Genomic DNA, 24,939 nt, shown 5'->3' with positions numbered 1-24,939 from the left:
TTGTCACAGACTTTTCCTGTGGTAAAAGATGGGCAACGAGTAATTTCATTCCTTTAACGTTTACTGGTACCTGCCTATACAGGCCTCGGGTGGAGTCTGGAGGGGATCATAGCATGGTCATTGGATCATTGGTCATGTAGTTTCCTCATGACCTGGTGGCAAGAAGCCAGAGAGCTGGGCCATTTCATCCTGCCTCCCATTGTGAGAGAGGAACAGTTCCTCACCCTTCTCACCCTTTTCACCCTTCTCAAAAGTCTTTGCCCCCAGTCCCTAAGGCATGACGGACACAGACAGTCTTTCTTCTCCTCAGTATTTTTATTGGTTGCTGTTAACTTTGGTAGCATGAACACAGCCCCTACACTCTCCCAGCTGGAAGCTGGCCTTCTACAAGCATCAGGACTTGACTTTGATTGCTTAGTGGTCCGCCCTTGCCTGGGGAGGAACAGAAAATGAAGGCGGGGTAGGTACGGAAATGAGATTTCCACACAGCAAAGAGCACCCTCGAGTTTGACTCTTCAGGATAACACAACGCACTCTCCATGCCCACTGGCCTTCTACCCCCTCAGTGCTGGGGTGTTCTGTGCTGAGTTGAGATGGTCACAAAAACATCAGATTCTGAGAGGCCACGGGCCATGGTGGGGCCCTGGTGTTGGGGAGACATAGGACTTCTGGTCTGAATTCACTGGAGGGGAAAAGAAAAGTGCTGAAGAAATGTCCGAAGAAGAGGAAGGCAGAGCTGCTGCCAGCCACCATTCCCTCAGCTCTCCCTCCCTTGGGCCCGCCCCTCACCATCCTGCCAACATCCCCGGCGAATGTCACCCCCTTGCTTGCCCGCTGCTCCTGGGAGCCGGTGCTGCTGCCACTCAGAGAGTTCCTTCGCATGATGCCTGGGAGCAGGATGAGGGAGGGAGAGCACTAAGTGGAGGGAGGGCAGCGAGGAGCGGGGCTAGTCCCCCAGAACCAAGGGTAGACAACCAGGGCCTGCAAGAAGACAGTGCCAATGGGGAAGGAGTCTCAAGGGAAAGATGAAAGCTGGGTGGCTGTCATCTCACCAGGGCCAGGGAGATCAGAGCGCTGCAGGCTGTTGCGGCGGGAGGTGGGAAAGCTTCCCTTGGAGAGGCGGCGCTGGCGGCAGGACAGCATAGCCGCTGGAGCTACAATACCAGGTGGGGGTTGCTTTCCAAGCCGGCTGTACAAGTCTTCGATTTCCTTCTTCTGTAGCGTCTGTAGTGCTTCCACTTCCGACAAGTGCCTGAGGATGCACCGAGGGCGGGAAAGGGCTGGTCAGATACTGTTCTCCCAAGTTCACCTCTAGTTCTGCCATCGTCCCCAGACTCACTTCTGCCGAAGGTTCTGCAGCTCAGCCCAGAACTCCTCGTCCTCCCCGCTGCTCTCTGACTCCTCACTGCTTAGACACAGGCTGCTGTAGGAGTAGTTCATCCACACTGGGCTGGGCTGGCTCAAGATTGGGGAACTGCCCCCAATTTGGGGTTCCTTCCCTTCATCCTTTTCCTCATCGATGGCGACCCCCAAGCCCTCGGCTGCACGGTCACTCTCTGCCAGAGCCTCCCTGGTCTCTGGTCCTCCTGCAGCACTGTCCTCTGTGTCTGAACTCTCTGAGGTCAGCTGAGGGGTTGGAAGCTTTAGGGATCTGGAGAGAGTTGGAGATGCTGGTTGTAGGGGAGGCTCTGCTGGTTCCTTGGATGAAGTCACTTGGAATCGGCCAACCAGCTGGGGTTTTCCCTCTGTGGGAAGATGAGGCAGGTGAAGAGGATAAAAGAAATCTAGCAGGATGTAAAGAACTGGGGCAGGGGAAGGTCAGGGATTAGTGGCCTCACCTTCAGATATGGGTGCCAGTCTAGCATCACCCAGTAGTGGCTGAGCAGGATTTCGGGAAGCCTACGAAGTGTGGTACCATGAGGAAGGGAAGGATCCAAAAGCCCACCTTGTTATTTATCCCTCTTCATACCCCACTCACCTCATTCTCTGTCTCAGCTGTTTGGGCTGAAAGGCTCTCCTGGTCACAAGAAGCAAGGGGAAGGGGCATGCTAGGCAGAGGACCTGGAGGGGCTGGAGGAGACTGAGAGAGAAGCCCAGGGGATGGGGACAGCAGGGACTGGGCCACAGTCATCACAGCCAGAGAGAAGGCACTAGCCAGAGAGAGGAGAGGGGCTGCTGTGGTGGAGGGGAGAGGGGGAGGGGAGGGGCAGGTGGGAAGAGAAGCAGGGTGAAGAGGGACTTGGGGATAACTAGGAGAGAATGGGAGGGGAGAGCTGGTGGGAAGGGAAGGGGATGGGAATGGAACCTGAGAAGCACCGGAGGAGGAGGGAAGTAGGGAGCTGGGGGCCTGTGGACAGGGATTTGAAGAGACCTGTGAGAACGGGTAGGGATGGCATGAGGGTGAAGTGATAGGGAAGATGGGGCATGGGAAGACAGGAGGGGTCCCAGGGGAAAAGGGGGTTCCAGGGGACAAGGGGGTGCCAGGAGAAGATGGAGATGTAGAGAAGGCTGCCCAGCTCCTCTGTTCCGGGGAGATGCTTCTCTGGAGCTCTGCTGAAGAGGAAGGGTTGAGATTCGAGACCACCAAGCCCTATACCCTCCACCCTCCACAAGGTCAACCCAGAGGTTGGGGTGAGCAGGTACAGACACAACCTACCATCGGATGGGCCTGGGAGGGCAGGCATGGCTGCTGGCTCTTCCTGAGGGAGAGAAGGGGCCCTTAGTCACAGTGTGGAAAGCCAAGTCACAGCTGGGAAGTTGCAGACTGCGGTTCTTAAGCTACAGCCCATGAGCCTCTAGGAATCAAGGCACGCACTTCTTGGGATTCAAAAGTGTATGTGCTAAATAAAATATCTGGCGATAAAGAGGTATGAGATCTTCCAACATGTTCTCAAGTGGTTCAAAAGAACGTAACATGTAATACAGAGGAAGGACGGGAAAGCTAGTTTAAAAAAAATATTGGCAACCAACAAATCTGGGCTAACAGCATCTAGGAATGTGTTCTACAGTTCTTGTAACTTCTCTCTGTGAGTCTGCACTTATTTCAAAATAGCAAGTTGAAAGTCTTCACAGTTTTCTAGAACAAGTCTGTGGCTTTCATCATACTCGCAAACAAAGTAAGAGGCATTTCTTTTTTTTTTTTTTTTTTTTTTTTTTGGTTCTTTTTTTCGGAGCTGGGGACCGGAACCCAGGGCCTTGCGCTTCCTAGGTAAGCGCTCTACCACTGAGCTAAATCCCCAGCCCCCGTAAGAGGCATTTCTAAGGTCCTCAAACTCAAGAGAAGTTAATCCTCGGGGTTGGGGATTTAGCTCAGCGGTAGAGCGCTTGCCTAGCGAGCGCAAGGCCCTGGGTTCGGTCCCCAGCTCCGAAAAAAAGAAAAAAGAAAAAAAAAAAAAAAAGAAGTTAATCCAAGCAGAACTCTGAGGGCAGAGTCTGGCCCCGTTGGAGATGTCTAGAGGCCTGACCTGAGGGCTCAGCGCATCTTCAGTGGCCTCCGAGGGACCAGCATCTCTCTTCAGCAGGGTCTCCACTCGCTGGATAATCTCCCGGATCCGGCTCAGGAATCCGTCTCGCTCCGAGGGCAGAATGAATTCATTATAAACCTGGCGGGGATTATGGGATGACAGAAGGGTGTCATCTCACCAATACTGCCCTGCCCCCAACATTTAAACCCAACTGGTGAGACCACTGCATCAGGTGGTCAGTGTGTGTCATGTGCCAGGCACTTACGGTCAATGAGGAAAAGAAAAGGAAGAAAGGAGTTAACATTCTTAGGATGCATGTGATGTATACACCACATACATCTCTCATAACGTTTAACACCAATAACCAGCTGTGGTCTATTAATATCCTCCCATTTCAGCGAAGATAACTAATGCTCAGGTGAAGCTCAGGTGGCCCAGGGCTGGAGACATGGCTCAGCAGTGAAGAGCAGTGGCTGCTCTTCCAGAAGACCTGAGAGTTCAGTTCCTAGGACCCACATGGCAGCTCACAACCGTCCATACTGTTGTTCCAAAGGACCTGACATCCTCACACAGACATAAATGCCGACAAAACAGTACTACACATAAAAGAAACAAATTAATAATTTGAAACTATTATTTGAAAAAGTTCAGCTGCCCCAATGCTACACTATTTGATCTCAGGTCCACTGAAACGAACCCCAGTTCTTTCCCCGGTTGCATGCATCTGAACACAGTTTCTGAACTCACATTAAGATTATAAAGTACAGGGCTGGAGAGATGGCTCAGCGGTTAAGAGCACTGACTGCTCTTCCAGAGGCCCTGAGTTCAATTCCCAGCAACCACATGGTGGCTCACAACCATCTGTAATGGGATCTGATGCCCTCTTCTGGCCTGTAGGTGCACATGCAGGCAGAAAGGTGCATGATGTATACGTAATAAATAGATATTAAAAAAAAAAAAAGATTATAAAGTACACCACATGGGATCCCATTCACACCAGGCAAGGTTAAGCCCATGCATCCGTGATGAATATCACATTCCACTCCATAAACATTGAGTACCTGAGGTTGGGAGCCAGGGTCTCATTACGTAACCCAGGGCTTTGAACTGGTGGCAGTCCTCCTTCCAAGTCTTCCTTAGGGCTGGGACTACAAGTATATGCCACTATGCCCCACTTACAATGTGCTTGGATTCTTTTTTTTTTTTTAACCACAATTTAGCCAGGCATAGTATTGCACGCCTTTAATCCCAGTCCCATGGGAGACAGAGGCAGGCAGATCTCTGAGCTGGAGTCAAGCAGGGTCTACAAAGTGCATTCTAGGACAGCTAAAACTACACAATGAGACCCTGTCTTGAAAATCACAACAAAAAAACAACAGCAACAAAAAAAAAAAAAAAAAAAGCAACCCACCACCAACAACAGAAAACTCCACAATTTAGAAAGTGCTAATAATCTGTACTTGGGGCAGCAAGATGGGTAGAGCTGCTTGTCACCACGCTCAACTGTATGAGTTCAATCACATGACCATAAGGTGAGAGGAGAAAAATGACTCTCACTGGCTTTCTTATGCCCGCCGCACACAATGAATGTAATAAAAGTCTGTCATCACACTCCCCAGCGCTATTCCAGTGGAGAAGCAGATCATGCACTTCTGGGGATGGGAACAGCTGGGATGGCATCGTACCACGAATATTTGATGCAGAGCCTTACAGATGTGGAGTAAGAAAAGCAACCTTTCACCGAGGGTTGACGACCACTTCTGCACATTACCGTCTTAGATCACGTCTTTGAAAACTACACAGTAATCACTGAACCGCTGAGGTTCAAAGAGGTGAAGAAACCTGCCCAAGAGGCTAGGGTAAGCTCAGTGAGGCAGCGCTTGCCACAAGACCCTGGATTTGATCTGCAGCACAACTGAAGGAGGAGAAGGAAGGGAAGGGGAGAGAATAGAAGAGAAATGAAATCTGGCCAAGTTCACCAAATTTCAACACATGAAACTTGAACTCGGGTGCTAGAGAAAAGCCCAGGGACCAGGTAGTTCTCAACCTTCAGGTCTTGACCCCTTCAGGGTCCTATATCAGGTATCCTCTATGACAGATATCGACATTCAAAACAGTAGTAGAATTACAGTTATGAGTAACAACAAAATACTTGTGTGGCCGGGGGGTGGGGAGGTACCATAACAGAAGGAACTGCATTAGGAAGGTTAAGGGCCACAGCTAGGGACCCAAGCTAGCCATCAGAAGAGAAGGGAAGACAGCTGGGGCCAAGAAAACAGCCTTACAAAAGGCAGAACAGTCTGAAGACCGGCCCCTGATGCAGTTGTATCGACTGTGATGTAAAGGCCACGTAGTTTTAGAGTCACAAATATCCAATAACGAAAAGCAGCAAGATCAGACCCAAGTCTCAAACCCTGCTGCAGAGGAGTAAACTAGTGGGGAGAGAAAAGAACATGGATCTGGTTCAGAGGTGGGTCTCTTGGATTGTGTGACTTCTGGGTGGGCATGAAAACCATGGGGAAAGGTTATTCAGACCTATAGACCCCCAGGTAGATAGAAGAAGCAGAAGCAGGAAGGTGCCCAGACATTTCGAGGAACTACACAGAGATTTGTATAGCTTAATAAAGACTCTGGAAGGGTCAGGAGACTTGACCGAAGATGACAAGCCTCAGGGGCCAGATGACACTTTTCTTTGTTCTGGAGACTAGGTGAATGGCATCAAGGAGGCTTTAGGGAAGAGTTCCTAAAGGCGGATATTTCCCCACCATCTGGCACCTGCCACCCAGCTCTGTCCAAATGGTCTCCTACCAAGACTTCTAACAAAAGCCAGTGGTCTTGCCTCAGGATTCGCTCTGTGGCAACTGCTTGGAACTCATTCTGTTCTCACCAATATCCCTCTGCTTCTTTGGCTCCAACTTCCTGTCTCTCAGGACCTTGTCTCCCACTTCCTGTTCTAGAACAGGAAGTTTTCAAGAGACACCCTCAAAGCTTCCCTGTCTCTCACCTTCCTCACAGGTCTATTTTCACCCTCAGCTCTAGACTGAGGACTCCCAAACTCATCCCTCTCCAGCTCGGCCTGGCCATTTCCTGTTGCCATGGAGAACCTTGACTCAACTATCTATCACTCAAGCTCACCATGACTCTTAAAAAAAAAACCTGCTCTCATTTCCAACTTCTCTCTTTGAGTAGCCTGCTCCTCTTTGGTCCTCTGATACAGGCTGTCCTTGATATCCCTTCCCCCTGCCTCCCTAGCCTATCAACTCAGCAAATATTTATTGGGCATCCACTACCCACACTGTATGACGTCAAGAGCTTCCTGGACTACATAGTGATTTTCCTGAACAACCCTTAGCTTCGGCCTTTCTTCTCTTCCCGGGAGTATTTCATTTCTGCTTCCTGCCTATCTGGTTTCTTGTGTCTACCTCCTGATCAGAGTCTTTACTCCTAATACCTTCCCCTATGCCACAGCAGATCAGTCTTCTTAAAAATCCATTCTCGGGCTGGAGAGATGGCTCTGTGATTAAGAACACTAGCTGTCCTTCCAGAGGTCCTGGGTTCAACCCCCAGCACCCACATGGTGGCTCACAACCATCTGTAATGGGATCCGAAGCCCTCTGGTGTGTCTGAAGACAGCGACAGTGTACTCATACATAAAATAAAAAGCTAATTTAAAAAAAATCTAAAAAAAACAAACGAACACCCAAACATCAACAACAAAAAAACCCATTCTCATCATGTCCCTCTCTGCCTAACTTCCTTTGTTTGCTTCACAGAGTCTCATGTATGTAGCCTGGGTTGACCCTGAACTGCTGTGCAGCCCAGGATGACCCCAATCATTGATCTTCCAGCTAACTCCTCCCAAGAGCTCAGATTGCAGGCATGCACTGCCCACAGCTGCCCTTCTTTAGCTCTTATGATATGTGCTGAGTTCCGCTTCCCAGGACACTCCTGTAGGATCCCCTTTCTCCAGGGACAGTGGTCTCTTCACGAAGTCAGCACTAATGGCTTTACTCATGCCCTGCTTCCAAAAGGACATGCCGCCGCCCCGCCCCCGCGCCGCCCCCCGCGCTTCCCGGCCACTGCTACTCATCTGCTCGGCCTGGGTAAATCCCACTCCTTCCACCCTGCTCCAGTCCGTCCTTTACTTCCAGTCACCTTCTCTAGCAGGAAGTCACATCACTCTTATCTTCCTAGTCCATATTGATATCAGAGTGCTCTGACTGGATACACAGAAATCTCCCCCGCACAAAGGCCAAAGCATCTTCACAGTTGCCCTGCCAACCAGGGTTTATACGCCCTCATTGCAGGGTCGGGCTATGAATCCAAACGCTCGGTCCTCATCTCTCTCCCCCTCACCATGGCAGCTGCGATTTCTTCTGGGCTGTCCCCATCCAGATCAAATCGGAACGTCACCATCTTGCTGTTGTGAGTTTGCAGCTGGCACTCCACGACTCTGTCGCTCTGGTCTGAGACCTTTCAGATTCAAAGTCAGCAGAAGGGAAGAAGTCAATGCCTCTGCCTCGGCCATGTGTTTCCACCCTGCTAGAGGCTGGCCAGGGTGGAGAACGGATTCTAGGCCCAGAGTCTGGCATTGAAACTAGACTAGATGCCTCAAAGCATCACCAGTCACAACTCCGCTTTTCTGCCCTGCCCCACCCCCATCTCCCTGGCAGTCCCCTACTGGTCCTGTGGGTTATTCTCCAGCTCCTGGGTCCTCCTTACACTCGTGACCCGAAGCCGGGATCGAGGTCTCCGTCGCAGAGTCTTCACTGGATTTTTCCTCATTTGCCCCCCTTCTCCCATGTCACTGAGGCCTGAGGCTGCATCTGAGGCGTAGCTGGACAGGGAAAGGGAGACAGAGGGTTTAAGTAGATAAACCCAGAACATTCTGTGTCTCACCCTGCCATCTGACTGAAACCAGAACATACCTGTCCCCAGGAGAAAAGTCACTGCCAGGGCCAGACCGTGGAATGGACAAGGCAAAACCCTGGAAGATGATAGAATTCATAAGGTCAGGGGATAATAGCTGCTGATGGTGGTGGAGACCCGGGGGAAATGGTGTCAGGATGTGGGGAGAACACTAGGGAAACAGAATTGGAGACATAAGGACAAGAATGGTGTGTTTCAGGAACCCAGGGAACGGGGTAGGGGGTTGGGAGTCAGGAGAGAGGGACAGGTCATGGGCTTTGAATGGCTGGAAGGCTCTGGGGTGACCCCCTCTCACCGAGGGCAAGCAGAGATGGGGCTCAGCGGGGCTGGATGGCATCCCCCCGGGGGGCTGAAGGGCAGGGTCTGAGGCATCCAGGAAGCCGGAGGAGCTGAGGTAGCCATCAGTCTCGCAATCAGCTGGTAGGGGAGGGAGTGGATCAAAAAAATAAGAAAAATAATAAAGGACTGTGGTGGGAGGGGAGGGGGACCTGTCTGAGCAAAGAGGGGCCTGGAGCCAGGAGGGAATTGTGGGAGTGTTTGTCCCCAAAGGAAGGTACGTGGCTCGAGTTAGAAAGCTGGGTTGGGCTGGACTTCTGGGACCTAGAACTCAAAGTTGGGGTGACTTACATGTAGTGGATGAGTAGCTGGCATGGCGGAAGAGGAAGGATTGGTGCTGGTCAGCCTCTGGCTCCTCGGGCTCTGGGGGGAAGGCACTGGGGGGACCAGGAGTCATAGACACAGTTGCTGGAGGAGGTCCTGAGTCTGGTGGGAGAACCTCCAATTCCCTGGCTTTTCTTAGCTTCTCCCGCTTCCGCTGGATGGCAGCAACCCGTTCTCGAACTGCACGGGCCACTGGCTGGTAGTCTGCTTCGCAGACTAAGCCCAAGGCTACCTGGAGTCAGGATATTTAGGGAGATGGTTTTAAATTTTTTAATTTCCCCCAAAGACTGAGCAGGGACGTGGGAGCTGTCTAAGTTAGTATGATGTTTGCTGCATTAGGCATAAAGCACGAGTCTGTCCCCAATACTCGCATAAAGCTTCAGGTATGCACGCCTGAAACCCCAGTGCTGGGGAGGCAGAGAAAGGCAGAGTCCCAGAGCTTGCTGGCCAGTCAGTCTAGCCTTAGCAAGCCCCAGATTCCAGTAAGAAACCCTGTTTGGCCATTAATCCCAGAACTCTGGAGGCACAGGCAGGCAGTCTCTGAGTTCTAGGCCAGCCAGGACTACAGAGAAACCCTATCTCAAAAAACAAGGTTGCTCCTTCCAGAGACATGACACCCAAAGTTAACTTCTGGCTTCAACATACATATACTTACACATCTGTACGTGGAGAGAGAGAGAGAGAGAGAGAGAGAGAGAGAGAGAGAGAGAGAGAGAAGGGAAGAGGGGGTGAGGGGGTGGATAGATTCATCTGGACACCTTTAACTGACTTTACAAATATGCACACACACATCCATACTTGGGGAGTTATCTATCAGGACACCTTTTTGAGGCCTCTAGGAATAAGGAGGGAACTATTTTTTTAAAAGAGTTATTCATTTATTATATATAAGTAAACTGTACCTGTCTTTAGACACAAGAGGGCATCAGATCTCATTACAGATGGTTATGAGCCACCACGTGGTTGCTGGGATTTGAACTCAGGACCTCTGGAAGAGCAGTCAGTACTCTTACCCTCTAAACCATCTCTCCAGCCCAGGAGGGAACTACTTATTGATTAATGACCATGTGTGTTAACTGAATTCATCATCATCCTTAAGTCTTCTCAATAACATTATGAGATAAACTTTGCCATTGTTGTTTTGGATATAATACTGCAATCAGAAAGACCTGATTTCCAGCCTCCAGTACCCATGCAAAAGCATGTGTACACATGCATTCATGTGCATACCCACATGCATAAAAGGTACATCACACACACAGGAATCCCTTGCTCCCTCACAGATAATAGATCAAGACTTGATCTTGAAGGCAGCAAAATATCTCTGTGTTTAAAGGTGCCTACCATCAAGCCTAATGGCTTGAGTTTAACCCCCAGGACCCACATGATGGCAGGAGAGAACTGACTCCCACTAGTTGTCCTCTGACTTCTACACGCATGCTGTGGCACATGTGACCCCACATATACATGCACAGTCACACACAACATAAACAAGATGTCACTCTTAAAGGACTGAATCTTGAGTTGAGCTGGGCAGTGCTCTGGAGATTGCTTTTGTGCCAAAGGGTCTCACTGTGTATGCCTGGATGGCCTGGAGCTCACTGGCTGGATTCATAAGTGATTCATTTACCTCTGCTTCCTGGGATTTAAAAAAAAAAAAAAAAAAAGTGCCCCAGGGCTGGAGAGATGGCTCAGTGGTATTAAGAACACTGACTGGGGGGTTGGGGATTTAGCTCAGTGGTAGAGCGCTTGCCTAGGAAGCGCAAGGCCCTGGATTCGGTCCCCAGCTCCGAAAAAAAGAACCAAAAAAAAAAAAAAAAAAAAAACACTGACTGGGCAGAGTTTGTGATTCGGACGAAGAAGATTGAAGTCATGGCTGGTCCAGAAAGTGATGGCCAATTCCAGTTCACTGGTATTAAAAAATATTTCAACTCTTATACCCTCACAGGTAGAATGAATTGTGTCCTGGCCACATATGGAGGCATTGCTTTGTTGGTCCTATACTTTAAGTTAAGGCCTAAAAAAACCCCAGCTGTGAAAGCAACATAAATGGATTTTGAAATGTCTGGCCTCATCTGTTAAGTCCCATGCCTGAAGAAGCTGATGTGAACTCATCATGTAATACTCAATTTGTACAATAAATTATGAACCTGAAAAAAAAAAAAAAAAAAGGAACACTGACTGTTCTTCCAGAGGTCCTGAGTTCAATTCCCAGCAACCACATGGTGGCTCACAACCATCTGTAATGGGATCCAATGCCCTCTTCTAGTGTGTCTGAAGACAGCTATGGTGTACTTATATACATAAAATAAATAAGTAAATCTTTTTTTTAAAAAAAGAGCCCCACTAAGCCAGCATGGTCTCAGCTTCTTGACTCATCACAGATGACCCTTGACCTTGAAACTGCCATTTCTCTATTGAGAATCCCATATTCTCACCCTCTGCCCATTCAGGTTCTCCTCACAAGCTTTCAAGGTTGTGCTCTGGCATCTTCTATCTCCACAGTACTTTCTCTTCCACGGATCTCTGCTCCTCACCTCCCCCTCTCCTATTCAAATCAATTTAGCCGTGGGCTTTGCCGGGTGAGTAAAAGAAATGTGGTAGGGCCAACTGATTTCAAATCTGAACAGCTTGAGATTACATCCCTCTTTGTCATTTGTTTTCTTGGGACTCTAGACAAGACAGTCACTCTCTCTAAGCATGCATTCCATAGCCCTCCAAAGAAGGTCACGTGAAAAATGCTTTCTTTTTTAAGCCACATATAATGTTAAGAAGCATCTGCTAATTGCCAAACAGTAAAGGACCGAGGGGAAAAAAAAATCAATAAAATACTGTCTGGCCACAGATAGTTTCTAGTCTAGCAGAGGAGTGAGATGGGAAATGTATTCAGGTATAAAACAAAGCCCAAGGTTTGAGGTGGTTTCGAGCCCCCCCCCCCCGCCCGCCCCCAGATTTGAAAAGAAGCATTCAGCGTTTACACAGGAGGAGTGAGCGTCCTGGAACGGATGGTGCTAAGCATAGAGACAAAGAAGGGGGAGAGGGAAAAATAAATAGATAAGTTGCCAAGAAGGGCATTCCCGTGATAAATGAAAAAATGAATCTGCGTGCAAAGAAGTGACGTTAGGGTTTCCCGGATTTGTTCTGGGGGAGAACCCTGGCGTGCGCTGGTGGATTAGGGCAGAAGAGGCGGAGAGACCCCTGTTGGAGCTGCAGCTCTGAGTAGGAGCCTCCGCTCGCTACTCTAGCGCTGCACCTTGACCCCTCCTGTTGACTGATGGCAGGCTGGCTGAACCCTTTACACACTCCACCCAAGTAGGATTATCTATACTCTCCTCACCATCTCCTGAGCCACCTCTTCCGCTGCATCCCGACCGAGCTGGAACAGGAACTCGATGGCCTGGTTGTCCCTTGGGCGCCCCCCGCGTCGTGCGTCCTCCATGCGCAGCCAGAGTTTGAGACCCGGCTTCTCTCCATCATCTTCCTCTGCCAGCTCCACATGCACACCACGTTCCTCGCGGAAGAACGCGTGGGTCAGAAGATCCTGGATAGTGAACCTGGGGACCGTGGGGGCAGTGAGCGGAGCCCGCTGCCACTGCCCGGTCATCTTCATCCCGTCTCTGTCCCGGACCCCACCTCTCATTCTTATCCGTGCGGATGCAGCCTTCAATGATCTCCTTCACCTCTGGCATCTTCACTTTGTAGAAGCTGTTGGGCTTTGTGCCCTGAGAGAAGGGATCTCATGAGCCCCCCCCCCGCCCCCGTTGCCCACGCCCGCCTCGCTCAGCAAGTCTGCAGTGCAGGCAGGCGCCCAGGCTCAGGTTGGGGGAAGATACTGGTACGGAAAGACTTGATTTCAGATCCCATTCCCCCACCTATGTTGGTGTGACCTTGCCTGAGGGTAGAAAGTTTGCCTGGCTCTTCTAGTAGGGCAACTAGAAAGATCTACTGAGACTGGATGTGAAGTTGTCTGTAAGCATACACATCTTCTTACCAGCTTGTGTGAAGGGTTTATGTACATACAATATATGTCTGTTTCTCCAGGGCATCTTTTTGTCTGGCCTGGCTTTATTAAGGATAAATGTTTGTGTGTGTGTGTGTGTGTGTGTGTGTGTTACATATACACACACATATATAATTTGATACATGTATAATATATACCCTTCACATATGTTAATATAATGTATGCTAATGTTATGTATTAGCAGGCTAGTTAGAGGGTAGAAGAATGGGAGGGCCACTGGGGATCCCTTCTTCCCCAAACCCCACCCTTCTCACCGAAGTGACCTTTCGGTAGATTTGTGCTGCGTTCTGACACTCAGAGTAGGGATACTCAGACGTAGCCATCTCCAGCATGCACATGCCAAAGGCGTACACATCCACAGCCTCGTCGTACTTTTCCTCATACATCTCAGGGGCCATGAATTCCGGGGTCCCTATTGGACCCACAGAAAGGATCAGGCTTCTTTCTCCTGGTCTCCTCCCTCCACTTAGGTATATCGCACAGGGGGGGGGGGGTTGGGGGTAGCTTTAATAGCCCAAGAGCAACCCCAGGAGTTCTGGAGTGCTGGTGACCAACTCTTGCCCAAAGCCTGTGCTGGGGGCAGGAAAAATGGGTCGCCCTAGTACGCTATCTCTCCAAAGCCCTGATGGAGTGGAGTGAGGGGTCCCGTGCTCTTTTCTGATGCAAAGGAGCTAACAATGGCCAGGGTCCTGCTGGAGAGACACACCAATGACGCTCTTGGCAAAGGAGGCGCGCTTGAGCGTGGCCAGTCCGAGATCTCCGATTTTGACAGAGCCTGAAGGGCCGGTAATGAAGACATTGTCACATTTGAGATCTCGGTGCAGGATGGGGGGCACTCGGGAATGTAAGAAATGAAGTCCCCGTAGGATCTGGCGACTCCAGCGCTGAAGGACTCGGGGCTTCATTTCTCGGAATCTCCTCAGGTACCTGGGAGAGGGTGTATAACCGTGGTCAGGGCGGGGATATCTATTCCAGGCTGGAAAATTCCTTATCCCACCCTTGCCAACACCTCCGCTGTCCCCAGCCAGCATTATTTTAATTTAGACTGGTCTGGGTGGGAAAGAAACTGAGTCAATGAGTGAGGTAAACAGGTTACAAAAAAAGTTCTGATGGTAACTTCGAAGATAGGGCCCGTGCCCCGGAGCACCGGAAGGGATGACTAACAGTCCAAGGGTTGGGAAGGAATAACTTTTGTCTTGAAAAAATATAAATTCAAGGGTGAAAATGGGGAGGGATGGAGATTTCCCAGGCTGGAGAGCCACAGGAGTGACAGTTCAGAATGGGAGGGATCACAGAATTGGGGTTGTTTGTAACTTCAGCTCAAGAAGAGAGTGTCTGAGGGAGTGAATGCACTTTACCCCCAGGGGAGTGGGAAATCCTGAAGGGGTTTAAAAGAGCAAGTCAAAGGGTCAGGCTTCCCCTGGGTTGCAGGAAGATAGGATAACTTGAAGGGAGGGCAGATTGGGAAAGGCTCTTTAGGAGGGCTTCTGGGAGTTGGGAGGGGTCAGTGGTATAGCAGCAAGGTAGAGGAAAAGATGGGGGGGTGCAGTGGGAGGATGTTAAACAAAGACTTAAGTGACCCCACTGTTGAGAAAGAAGGTACATTGCAGTAAAGATACCTAAAGTTTTGACTGGTATGCTTGGTGTACACTGGCATTCACACAGTCTAGTAAGTGGGAGAGAGCCTGGTTTCAAGTGTGGAAGTTTGAAGTGACTGGGAGAAGTTCCCAGAGCCTTGGAGTGACGGGTGACATTCCACCCCTCCCCTCCCACCCAGGCCAGAGCTCACGTCTTGAGCGTGCCCGAGGTCATGAGTTCTGTGACCAGCACGATGCAAACCTGACCCCTCAGCACCGACTTCCAGGAGTCATAGAAGCGGACGATGTTGGGGTGCTGCAGCCCCTTGAGCATCTCAACTTCCTCAGAGAAACGCTGCCGTTCAGCCCGAGAGAGTTTCCGAGTCTGTGGGATGGGGGTGACGGAGGGTCACATCAGATCCAGATCAACCCCCCCCAAGAAGGACATGGGACATCTAGGGTATGGTGGGGGGAGAAATGAGGGAGGGTATAGTTGGCGAGATCTCTAGCAGAAGGGCTGTAGACCCCCAACTTTTGGTTGATCCCTTCTTATTGCTCCAAAACACACCCACCCTGGGCCTGGGGCAGCACTCCGGACCCCCTGCTGGACACAAGCGCCTTTATGCAACCAGGTCTGGGAGCTATGCACTCAATAGCGCCTTTGTGGCCGCCAGAGCCGACCGTGGAAGGGGTGGGGTGGGGTGAAGGGGGGGTGGCAGACGGCAGGCAGCAGGCAGCAGGCAGAAGGCAGACCACGGGCAGGGAATTGGGGCCGACAAGGGGTTGGCCTTAAAAACTAGGAACTGCAGAATCTAGACAGAGTCCGAGGAAGGTACCAAGAAAGAAAAGATCCAGGGCCAGGAGACCACCCCCCCATGGCAGGAGCTGCCCTACCCCTCTTTTCTCCCTCTCCCTCTCCCTCCCCTGAGTCTGGCTGATTCTCCTGGCCTGGCTTAGAGCCTGGGGTGCGGCACTAGCAGTGACTAGCGGAGAGCCCTATGCCAGGACCAAAGTGGAAGGACCCTTCCTCCTGGTTTTATACCCTAAAAATTTCCGGGACCACTCACACATAACAGTGGGAGACACGGGAGGAAGAAACTGCCAATCAACATCCTCCTGAAGTCCAAAGGTTGCAAGAGCTCAGCTCCTTTGGCAATGGAAAAGGAGATTCCAGGTATGCATAGGGATGAGAAACTGAACTGGACTCCAGCTAGAACTAGAGCTTCCTGTCCCACTCCTTGAGGCTGTTAAGAAGTCTGTAAAACCAACAACTCCAGAAACGGCCTGGAGAACCCCCTTCTGGAGGTGGAGAGGGCCTTGTCCTCAGCTCCTGAACTCCCACATATTATTTCTAAGTTTGTAAAGAGGTAGGAGGAGGAGAAGGAGAAGGAGGAGGAGGAGGAGGAGGAGAAGGAGGAGGAGGAGGAGGAGGAGGAGGAGGAGGAGGAGGAGGAGGAGGAGGAGGAGGACCAGAGACACAGCAGAAGGTTTCAGGACTTGGAGGAGCAAGAGAGGAAGGGGCAGTGATACCCCAGGCAGGAGACTGGAGTGCTACCCGCTGCAACTCAGTTTTCCAACCCTCAGATTTGTAAGAAGGTTTGAAAGTGAAGTTGTCTATGCTCATTGGGAGCCACTGTATACCATCTGCCTCAGTTTCTCCTGAAACCACCCAGAGTCAGTAAAACCATGCCGGCAAGGAAAGCAAGAGTGCCTGGACATCTGACAAAAAAGTGATCCTTCCTTTGATGCTGTCCTCCCTGTTTCCCCAACCTAAGACCACCAAAGGGGCCCATCCCACCTAGGGGGTGCCCAGGCACACCTGCAGCTCACACCAGGCCACCTCTACCGTGGTGTCGGTGTCTAGCCCTCGATACACGGTCTTGAAGGAACCTCTTCCAATCTCAATGTCAAACTTGAGGTATCGGCCGTCGGGAGACGTTGCCACAGCCTGGGTCTCTGTGTCCTCTTTTTCTTCCTGCTCCCGCCGCCGTTCCCGGGCTGCAGCATCAGGAACCCTTGGTGGCTCCCGGGACCCCGGACCTCCGGAAGATACTGTAAGCTCAGGACAGGCAGAGTCTGCAGCCTTCACCGGGGCTGCCCCCGTCCATGTGCCCTCGGGGTGTTCTTTAGAGTTTGAAGGTGGGCTCCTCATGGGACCAGCGGAGTCCGGAGGATCAGGAGGTTCCGGAAGGAGTGAGGCTGGTTGAGACCAGGAGCTCAACAGTCCCAGATCGACTGAGCTGCGGCGGCTCGGTCTCGAAGAGCGCGGCCGGGGCTCAGCCTTCCCAGAGAAGCGGCGCACTCGGCGAGGAGGTGGCCCCAGGCGGGTCGGCCCCATGGAGGTGAGAGACGGAGATGGCCGCAAAGCCAGGTCGGCCTCCGTTTGGGACATGTGGACCCCGGTCTCTGTATTTCGAGGTGCTAGCATGGGAAGGGCCGGGCGCCGCAGAACGGAAAGCCGGCGGCTGGAGGCAGCAGCCTGACAGGCAGACCGGCTGGATACGCAGCGCTCCGGTTGAGCTGCTGGGGCCCCAGCCCCTGGCTGGCCTGCCCGGCGACCCGCCCCCGGCTCCGCCCCACAACCCGCCCCCAGCCGAGACCGGTCCTCACCCCCCAGGGCCGCCCCCTTGTGAGCCTGACGTGTTACCCAGTGGGGATAGGTAGGGTACTGCCCCTCATCTCAACCTGTGCTTAGCCCCCCCCCCCCCCCCCCGGCTCCGTGCCCTGCTTTCCAGAGTCCCGGCCTTTAAACCTTCTTCCCAGCAAGAGCTGAGTGGGAGGCGGCAGCGGGTATACTCCCGCACGAGGAGAAGGCAAACATGTTTGGGGTGGGGGAGTTGAAGAACACTGGAACAGGAGATGAAAAGTGACCGCCACTCCTTTGCTTCAGTGAGGGGGAGGGGCACCACCAGCCTGCGCACCCTTGATAAGGCAGTACTACTCGGTCCTAATCAGAAGAAGTAGCCCCAGGCCTAACATCGGTGTTGGAAAGGTAAGGTTTTCTTCACTTAGCTAGCCCCCTGGTCTGCACTAGGATGGGTTGTGTTTACTCCAGACAAGCCCCTCCCTACCACCAGGCCCCAACCAAGAACTGGTCACCCATCAGCTCCACCCCACCTTGGCCGGAGCCTGCCCCTGGCCAGAAAGGCTGTTTTTTGCTGTGGGCTCTCTTTCCTCCCCTCGTGTTTGCCAAAGTCTTCAATAAACCAAAGTCCACATCCGGTTTACCCCACCAGCTCCCCTTGGCCACAACTACCCCACCCAGACCATCATGGGTGGAGGGAGGGGCTTTAGAATAGAACTTCCATGGGGGAGCAATGAAGTGACTCCAGTTTAGAGAGCAAGCAGTCTGTCCCCAAGCTGTGTTCTACCCGCACTCCTCCACACAACTCACCCAGCACATGGCAAACCACAGGCTCACTGGAGCCCCCCAGGCCCTTCCGTACAAAGGCCAAAGATTCTTCTATTTCCTTGGCTGGGACTCAATCAGGTGGAACTCTGCACCGCCCTCCCTAGTCCCAATCCAGCAGTAGTAACAGGCAGACAGTGGGAGTAGAGATTTTAATATCATAAATCAGTGGGCCTGCCTCTCACTGCCAGGCCCCTTCTGGGGCTTCCTATCTTTATATTGCCTGGAAGGCTGCCTGCAGCCAGGGCTTCCCCCATCCCTAGGAAGGATCCAGCACCAGCCTGAGAAGGGAGGCAACAGCAGCTACAGGAGTGGGAGGAGGAGGAGGAGAAAGAAGCTTGTGCAGGCGCATGTAGGTGGGTGTGTACTTATGTGTGAGAACACATGTAAAGTGTCAGGTTTATAGACCCTAGCTCAGGGACAGTACAGGATAGGAAAGGAGGTAGGGCAGGCAACACATCCTTTCTCCATGGCACTGTGGGCTACCCTATCCCAGGGACAGATAGAACAGGTTATGTGGGAAACATCCCTAAGTCTGAGCTTTCAGGACTTGAGCCCTTTGAGTCTGGTGGAGTGACAGATCCAGTCTGTGGGGACACTAGGTCTGTCTCCTTTTGAAAGCCCTGGAAAGGTGGGAGGTAAGAAGTAAAGGGAGACAGGTCTCTGCTAGAAGAATTTGACTCCTCGGCCATCGCTGACAGTGATAATCTCAGCCTTGTGCTCCTGCTGTAGGGCCTGCAGAGCACGCAGCAGGGTCGCCTCATCCAGCCCATGGAACTCTAGACAGGAAGAGACGGTCAGTCAGGGATGCTCGGTCCTCACCATGGTCGAGCTAGGAGCTGAGACCTTCCAAGGCCAGGATACTCTATGTGTATGCTATCTGCACAGCTGCAGCTGTACCTCACAACTTCTGGGCACTCCTGGGGAGCACAGAGTAGAAGGCAGCCTGTGTCAGCATGGCATGAATCAGACTTATGTCACCCTTCTCAATTCTGAAGGACCTGCTCCCTGAGCCCCCTTTCCCTTTGCTCCCACCAAATATCTGATGTGCCAGGGAGACCTTTGCCTTTAGGACACAAAGTAACCCTGATAATCAGAACTAAGCCGGTGTCTATGCACTAGACAAGGACCCTATCCAAACATACTTGTACAAACCAGGAGGATCCACCCTAATACACAGACGTGTGGTTGGTACCCCTACTCAGGAGTCTGCTGAAATTCAGAGCTAACACCTGCCCTTTCCTAATTGTAAGGGTGCCAAAGGCCAGCAGAGTATCTAGACCAGAGGTATGGGATGATACTCTTGGGAGATGCGAGAGGCAGCAGACAAGTCTTAACAGGCTTGCTCACTTCGGCCCCTGAGGGAGCCCAGCTCAAGTCAGGGAGTGAGCATTCTGGGGAAGCCTCCAGCTTTGCACAGGCTGAGTGGTGGGCTGGGCCAAGCTGTAGTGCTGAACTCACGGGGTGCTTGCTGGTGGGAACAGCAAGCAGAGGCCTGCAGGGAGGGGAGACAGCCAAGAGGTATAAAGTGCTGGATGGAGCAGTCACAGCCTGGCAGAAACCCCCACCCCCTTACCCTGGCAAAGACTGAAACCTTTGGTGATCCTGGGGATCAGAATAAAGAGTCACAGAGAAAGGGGCTAAGAAGGTGTTTACTCTATGCAAAAAATCAAAGGCCACACAAATCCTTGCCTGGCACAAACCCAAAGTTTTTAAATGGGCTGGGGGTGGGGCTGGGGGTGTTGGCCCAATACCTTCAGCTGACACCCAAAAATCTTGAGCTCTCTATAAGAAGGAACAGTGAAAGAGAGCTTGAGTCAGCAAGGAATGAAATTCCAAGCTTAATCCCCCACGCTGGTTCCTCAAGTGGCTTCTACAGCAACAACTCTGAACCTTCCCCTGAAACATCGTATAAAATGCACAAACATCCAACACAGAGTTGTTCTGCTTGTGCATTCAAGTGGTATGAAATGTTTAGATGAGAGTTTAAAAAGTTTTGCACTGGGCTGGAGAAATGGCTCAGTGGTTAAGAATACTTGCTGCTCTTACACAGGTAAAGGGTTCGGTTCTCAGCACCTACATGACAGCTCATGACAGTTCTAAGGGAACCCCTCAATGACCCCTTCTGGCCCCTATGGATAGGCACCAGGCATATATGTGGTGCATATACAGACATCCAGGTAAACACACACATAACATAAAAAAAAAAATCTTAAAATAAAACAAAAACAAAACAAAACAAAAAAACAAACCTTAGAACTTTTGCACTATGGAATTCCGAGACAGAAATGGTTAGTCTGAAGGTGCCTTAATCCGATACTGGTTGGGAGGTGGTGGCACTTTCATCCCAGAACTTGGGAGGCAGAGGCAGGCAGATCACTGAAGGATGGTTGCCAGCAGGGCCTGCCTGGTCTACACAGCAAGTTTCAGAACAGCCAGGGCTACACAGAGAAACCCTATCTTTAATAAATAAGACACTGGAGAAAAAGAGGGTTCTGATGAGAGAACTGGAAGAAGAAAAAGGCATTACCTTCCTCCTCTGTGTCTTCCCCACTGGTCAGTTCATACAGGGTGAACACAGAGTTATTCTGGCCACTCCTGGAAACCTGGGGGCACAAAGAAATGAGGGCTGAGCAAGGACCAAGAGTCTCCTGGGAGAGGGTGACCTTCAGCTCTACCTGTTTTTCTTCTCCAGGAATGGTGCCTGTACCCAAATCAGGACTGTCCCCTCTGCTGGGTCCTAGGCCCATAAACCCTACAGGCGCTATATCCGTATGTGTGCAGACACATTCAGAACCACCAAACCACAGCCTTTCACGTGTCTCCAAAGTGACCTCTCACTCTGGTTATTTTCTGTTCAGGAATGGGTGGTGTGTATTTGTTATATTTAGGCCGCTGATGCTTCCTCCCCTCCTCCTCTCTTGGGAATGTTTGGAGCTGGTGGTAAGTAGGAATTTGAGGGACAGAGTATTCTGTCGTCACACCCACACTGGTTCAGAAGGTCTCATTCATGTGGACAACGCCATGAGCGCACAGTGGGAGAGGGAACCCAGGTTTTTTTTTTTTTTTCCCTCCCTTCCTTTCCCCATTTATCTCCTGTGGCCAGAGGCTCCGGCCAACAATAGCACTCATGGTTCCCAGTATTGCATTCTCCAAACATGGCCTCACGCAGCCTCTGGCCTCCTACAGGCAAAGAAAGAGAGATTCTGTGCAGGAGAGACATTGCGTCACTGAAGGACGGTTGCCGTTGCCAGCGGGGCCCATGCTTCCCCTCTCACCCACTCCCCACTTTGCCAGGTCAGCATCTAAGAACGCCCGCTCTCTGTTGGGCACAGGTAACAATTCTTCATTGCCATGGGTCATTGCTCAGTGTTTAGCAGGGCGGCCTCACCCATTGATAAATGAGTTTCCCCCATTCTTCTGGCCTCCGCCACATGATCAGGAAGCTAGACTTATTCTTATCCAACCACTCGAGGTTCCCTGCAAAACAGATACCTATGAAGGAATCATGCTCTTCAAAAGGCACAGAGGCAAATGCCAACATTGGACAGGGTGGACAAGACTCTGCTTTCAGAACAAGAGATACCATATTTATTTTACCATTCTTATTTATATGGCATCCTGTTCTCCTTAGTCTATCTTTCTTAGGCCACAGAGGGATTTTAATTTTGTATACTAAGGAAGTGGGTAATAACTGGGCCATCTCACATCTCAGAATACTTGGGGTTTCAAGCTGGGGGAAACACACAAAACAAGTCATTAAATGGAGAGTTGCCCTGCTGTAACCTCAGAAAAAAACCCAAGTAGGAAGAAAAAAATGGGGGTGGGGGAGGGAAAGAGCTGGATAGATGGCCCAGTGGTTAAGGACACTGTTTTTCCAGACAACCTGGCTTCACATCCCAGCACTCATGTGTCAGCTCACAACTGTAACTCTAGTTCCAAGAGATCTGACACCTTCATACAGATATATATGAAGGCCAATACCACTGCACATTTAAAAAATAGTGTTGGGGGGTTGGGGATTTAGCTCAGTGGTAGAGCGCTTGCCTAGGAAGCGCAAGGCCCTGGGTTCGGTCCCCAGCTCCGAAAAAAAGAACCAAAAAAAAAAAAAAAAAATAGTGTTGGGCTAGAGAGGTAGCTCAGTGGTTAAGAGCACTGACTGCTCTTCCAGAGGTCCTGACTTCAAATCCCAGCAACCATATGGTGGCTCACAACCATCTGTAATGAGATCCAATGCCCTCTTCTGGTGTGTCTAAGACAGCCACAGTGTACTCATATATATTAAAAATAAATAAATTAATTAAAAAAATAGTGTTTAAAAAAAAAAGACAGGTCTCTGAGGAACTGAACCCACCTTTCTTCCTCAGTTCTTCTAATACAATCTGAATCGACTCCACAGGAAGTTTCCCTGGTTTAAGGTTAAGGGGATGGGCTACATGTGAATTGGGTTAAATAAAAAAATTTCAAAAAAAAAATTTTTCAGAGTTAGGCTCATGATGAAGAGTCATCTAGGCCCCTCCTTTCCCTGCTATACATACATGCAATTCTTGAAGAAGATAGAAGTTTGCATTTCCTCAGTATTCTGGAAAGGAGGGTAAAAAGAACTAAGAGTTCTAGCAAAGTATGGTGCCATAGGCCTGTAATACCAGCTCTTATGGGATGGACAGAGGAGAATCACCAGCCCAAGGATGGGCTGGGCTATAGAGATCAGGTCTCAAAAAAGAACAAGAGTTTTAGAAAATAAAGGGTGTTACCCTTTCCTTCACTCTCTGCCCTTTTCTCCACAAATTTTACCTATGAATCAGACTGCAAAAATAAATGACCCTCACTTCCTGGGAGAGGTGGGGTTGAGTGCACAAGGTTATTAAAGATGGTTTGGGATTTGAGCCTCACAGAAAGGAGACTCAAATAGTTTTAAAGGGTCGAGTTTGTAAAGCATGGGACTTGACTTAAAAGACCCCAGCCTCATTGACTAGGGTGGGGTTGGGGGGTACTGTTTGCAAGAGTGCATATAAAAATGATTGTCTGCCATGTATTATAGCTCTTTCCCAAGTCCAGTTTGAATAGAAACCTGCCTACTGTGGGTAAAGGGAGGAGGGGAGATGCAGTCCGGGCATGTAGAAAAGTGTGGGAGTGTGTGTGGGCTATGGAAGAGCCTGAGGGAGGATACGCTGTAGCTTGACGTTGTTGAAGAGCGGGCTCTCCTGGGCTTCCATCACCGTCATGCTGGACTGTTTGTGCAGGCGGCAGAAGGACAGAACCAGAGAGCACCAGGCGGCCAGCTGCTTCTGCCGGGTGTCCACGTTCGGCTGTAACCTGCCGGGTGAAGGGAGTGGGACGCAGAATTAGAGGGTGTAAAACGACGGAAGCAGCACCAGCCCAGCAGCACATTAGGGAAGAAAGTGATGGGCTGGCTGGACGGAAGACGGCCGGCGGCTCCTTTCTCCCCCGGAACCCCAAGAGAATCATCAAGGATGAGCCCTGGGCCCCGGGGATGGGGAGGGAGCTACACTGAGCTTCTCAGGGTCTGAGCCTCACGTAAAGAAGGGCGGGAAGCGGTACTGCCACGGCCACTCGAAACTCATCGCCATCGTAGTAGCCCACAAAACCCGGAACCGACAAGGGGTTTCCGGTCTCCGCCTCAGCATGTCCGGGCCGCCAGCACAGCAGAAAGGTTCCGGACTCTTCTCGGGAGGAGCACAGCAGGATGAGAGTGGTCCTTGTCACTAGTCAATCTGCTGCTGTCTAAAGAAAAACTTCACCATGAAACGCAGAAAGAACTCTGGGGTCTTTTGGTTAAACAAAGGAAAAAATAGTGACTAATGCAAACTGCGAGATCAGCCGAATGCAAGTAGAATCCACATCCGGAGGCTTCTTTACCTTCCTGTCAATTATCAGTTTAAACTCACGATTCCGAAATCTCCTGCATTCCCACCCAGATTGGCCTCACTCCTGTAGAACCACAGGAGCCTATTGTGTGCTTTGCATCACTATACGTGATTTTCAAAGGATCAAAACTTTTGGGTTTTTTTCCCAAAGAATCAAAACTAACATTTAGTTCTTAACCTCTCCCACAACCTCACCTTTCTAGACCCCAGATTTGGAATCCCTTTGGCTTCATCTGACTCATACCCAGCCTTTGTCTGTCTCTTTGCCTGCCTAAACTACCGGTCAGTTCGCAAACCAGAACTACTGTTTCCATTCTCCTGAGTACTTCCACTGCTGAGCTATGGAAAATTGCTGAAGACCAGCACATGTTTACTGAGACCCAGACTCGCTGACTAATCTCACTACTGGACTCTCAGGGGAGCGTTGTTGGATCTAGAAATACAAGTTTGGGAGTCTTCTGACATGACCTGCAATATGAACCCATTTGAGGGATGAGAGCGCTAAACAAAAGGTGTATTGAAAAGAAGGCTGACCTTGTGCTGCTAGGAAATGCTCACCTTTAAAGAGTAAGGGAAAACTGGGCTGTTTTCATTGATTCCCTGTTATCCTCATTCAAGATAGTCTGTCTGTGTCTATCTTTCTGCTCCCTGCAGAATGATTATGAGACTCCCTTAATCTCTCTGTCAGGATGTTTAATTCATAGCTGCAAAGTTCCTTCCCATTATCCTTCCCTTTTCTTTGGACTCAGAACCGTCATTCTTCCTTTATAAGACTTTGTAACGGGGTTGGGGATTTAGCTCAGTAGTAGAGCGCTTGCCTAGCAAAGCCCTGGGTTCGGTCCCCAGCTCCGAAAAAAAGAAAAGAAAAAGACTTTGTAACACGTTGCCATCACTTATGCCTCTATTTCCATTTTCTTCAGGACATCACTGTCTTCATGCCTCTCTCCCTTTCTTTGTAGCTCAGTTTATTCCTATTTAAAAGCAATGTTAG

The 24,939-nt window shown here is 50.6% G+C and overlaps 2 protein-coding genes and 1 pseudogene across 12 annotated transcripts; 1 reads left to right on the top strand and 2 right to left on the bottom strand.

Moving 5' to 3' along the window:
• Positions 1-294: 294 nt before the first annotated feature.
• On the bottom strand, positions 295-17,204 carry Wnk4 (WNK lysine deficient protein kinase 4). Of its 11 annotated transcripts, none has more exons than XM_087570781.1 (20): positions 16,471-17,204; positions 15,719-15,798; positions 14,864-15,036; positions 13,781-14,001; positions 13,329-13,486; positions 12,687-12,775; positions 12,391-12,607; positions 9,021-9,285; positions 8,689-8,810; positions 8,393-8,451; positions 8,187-8,301; positions 7,821-7,937; positions 3,465-3,602; positions 2,657-2,699; positions 1,979-2,553; positions 1,839-1,899; positions 1,340-1,745; positions 1,053-1,252; positions 790-887; positions 297-682 (listed from the first exon to the last, which is right to left on the bottom strand). In XM_087570781.1, the coding sequence occupies exons 2-20, from the start codon at positions 15,761-15,763 to the stop codon at positions 680-682; spliced, it is 3,105 nt and encodes a 1,034-aa protein (XP_087426907.1). In that variant the 5' UTR covers positions 15,764-15,798; positions 16,471-17,204; the 3' UTR covers positions 297-679.
• Atp5mk-ps2 (ATP synthase membrane subunit K, pseudogene 2) lies at positions 10,893-11,224 on the top strand (annotated as a pseudogene).
• A 989-nt stretch (positions 17,205-18,193) lies between the features above and the next one.
• Vps25 (vacuolar protein sorting 25 homolog) lies at positions 18,194-23,677 on the bottom strand. The gene is made up of 6 exons (NM_001173451.1): positions 23,599-23,677; positions 23,231-23,376; positions 22,415-22,468; positions 21,452-21,540; positions 20,591-20,666; positions 18,194-18,839 (listed from the first exon to the last, which is right to left on the bottom strand). The coding sequence occupies exons 1-6, from the start codon at positions 23,649-23,651 to the stop codon at positions 18,727-18,729; spliced, it is 531 nt and encodes a 176-aa protein (NP_001166922.1). The 5' UTR covers positions 23,652-23,677; the 3' UTR covers positions 18,194-18,726.
• Between the last annotated feature and the right edge of the window lie 1,262 nt (positions 23,678-24,939).

Source organism: Rattus norvegicus, chromosome 10 (genome assembly GCF_021556685.1).
Source record: "Rattus norvegicus strain SHRSP/BbbUtx chromosome 10, alternate assembly SHRSP_T2T, whole genome shotgun sequence".
Lineage (NCBI taxonomy): Eukaryota > Metazoa > Chordata > Mammalia > Rodentia > Muridae > Rattus > Rattus norvegicus.
This window is presented reverse-complemented; position numbering and strand designations above follow the sequence as displayed.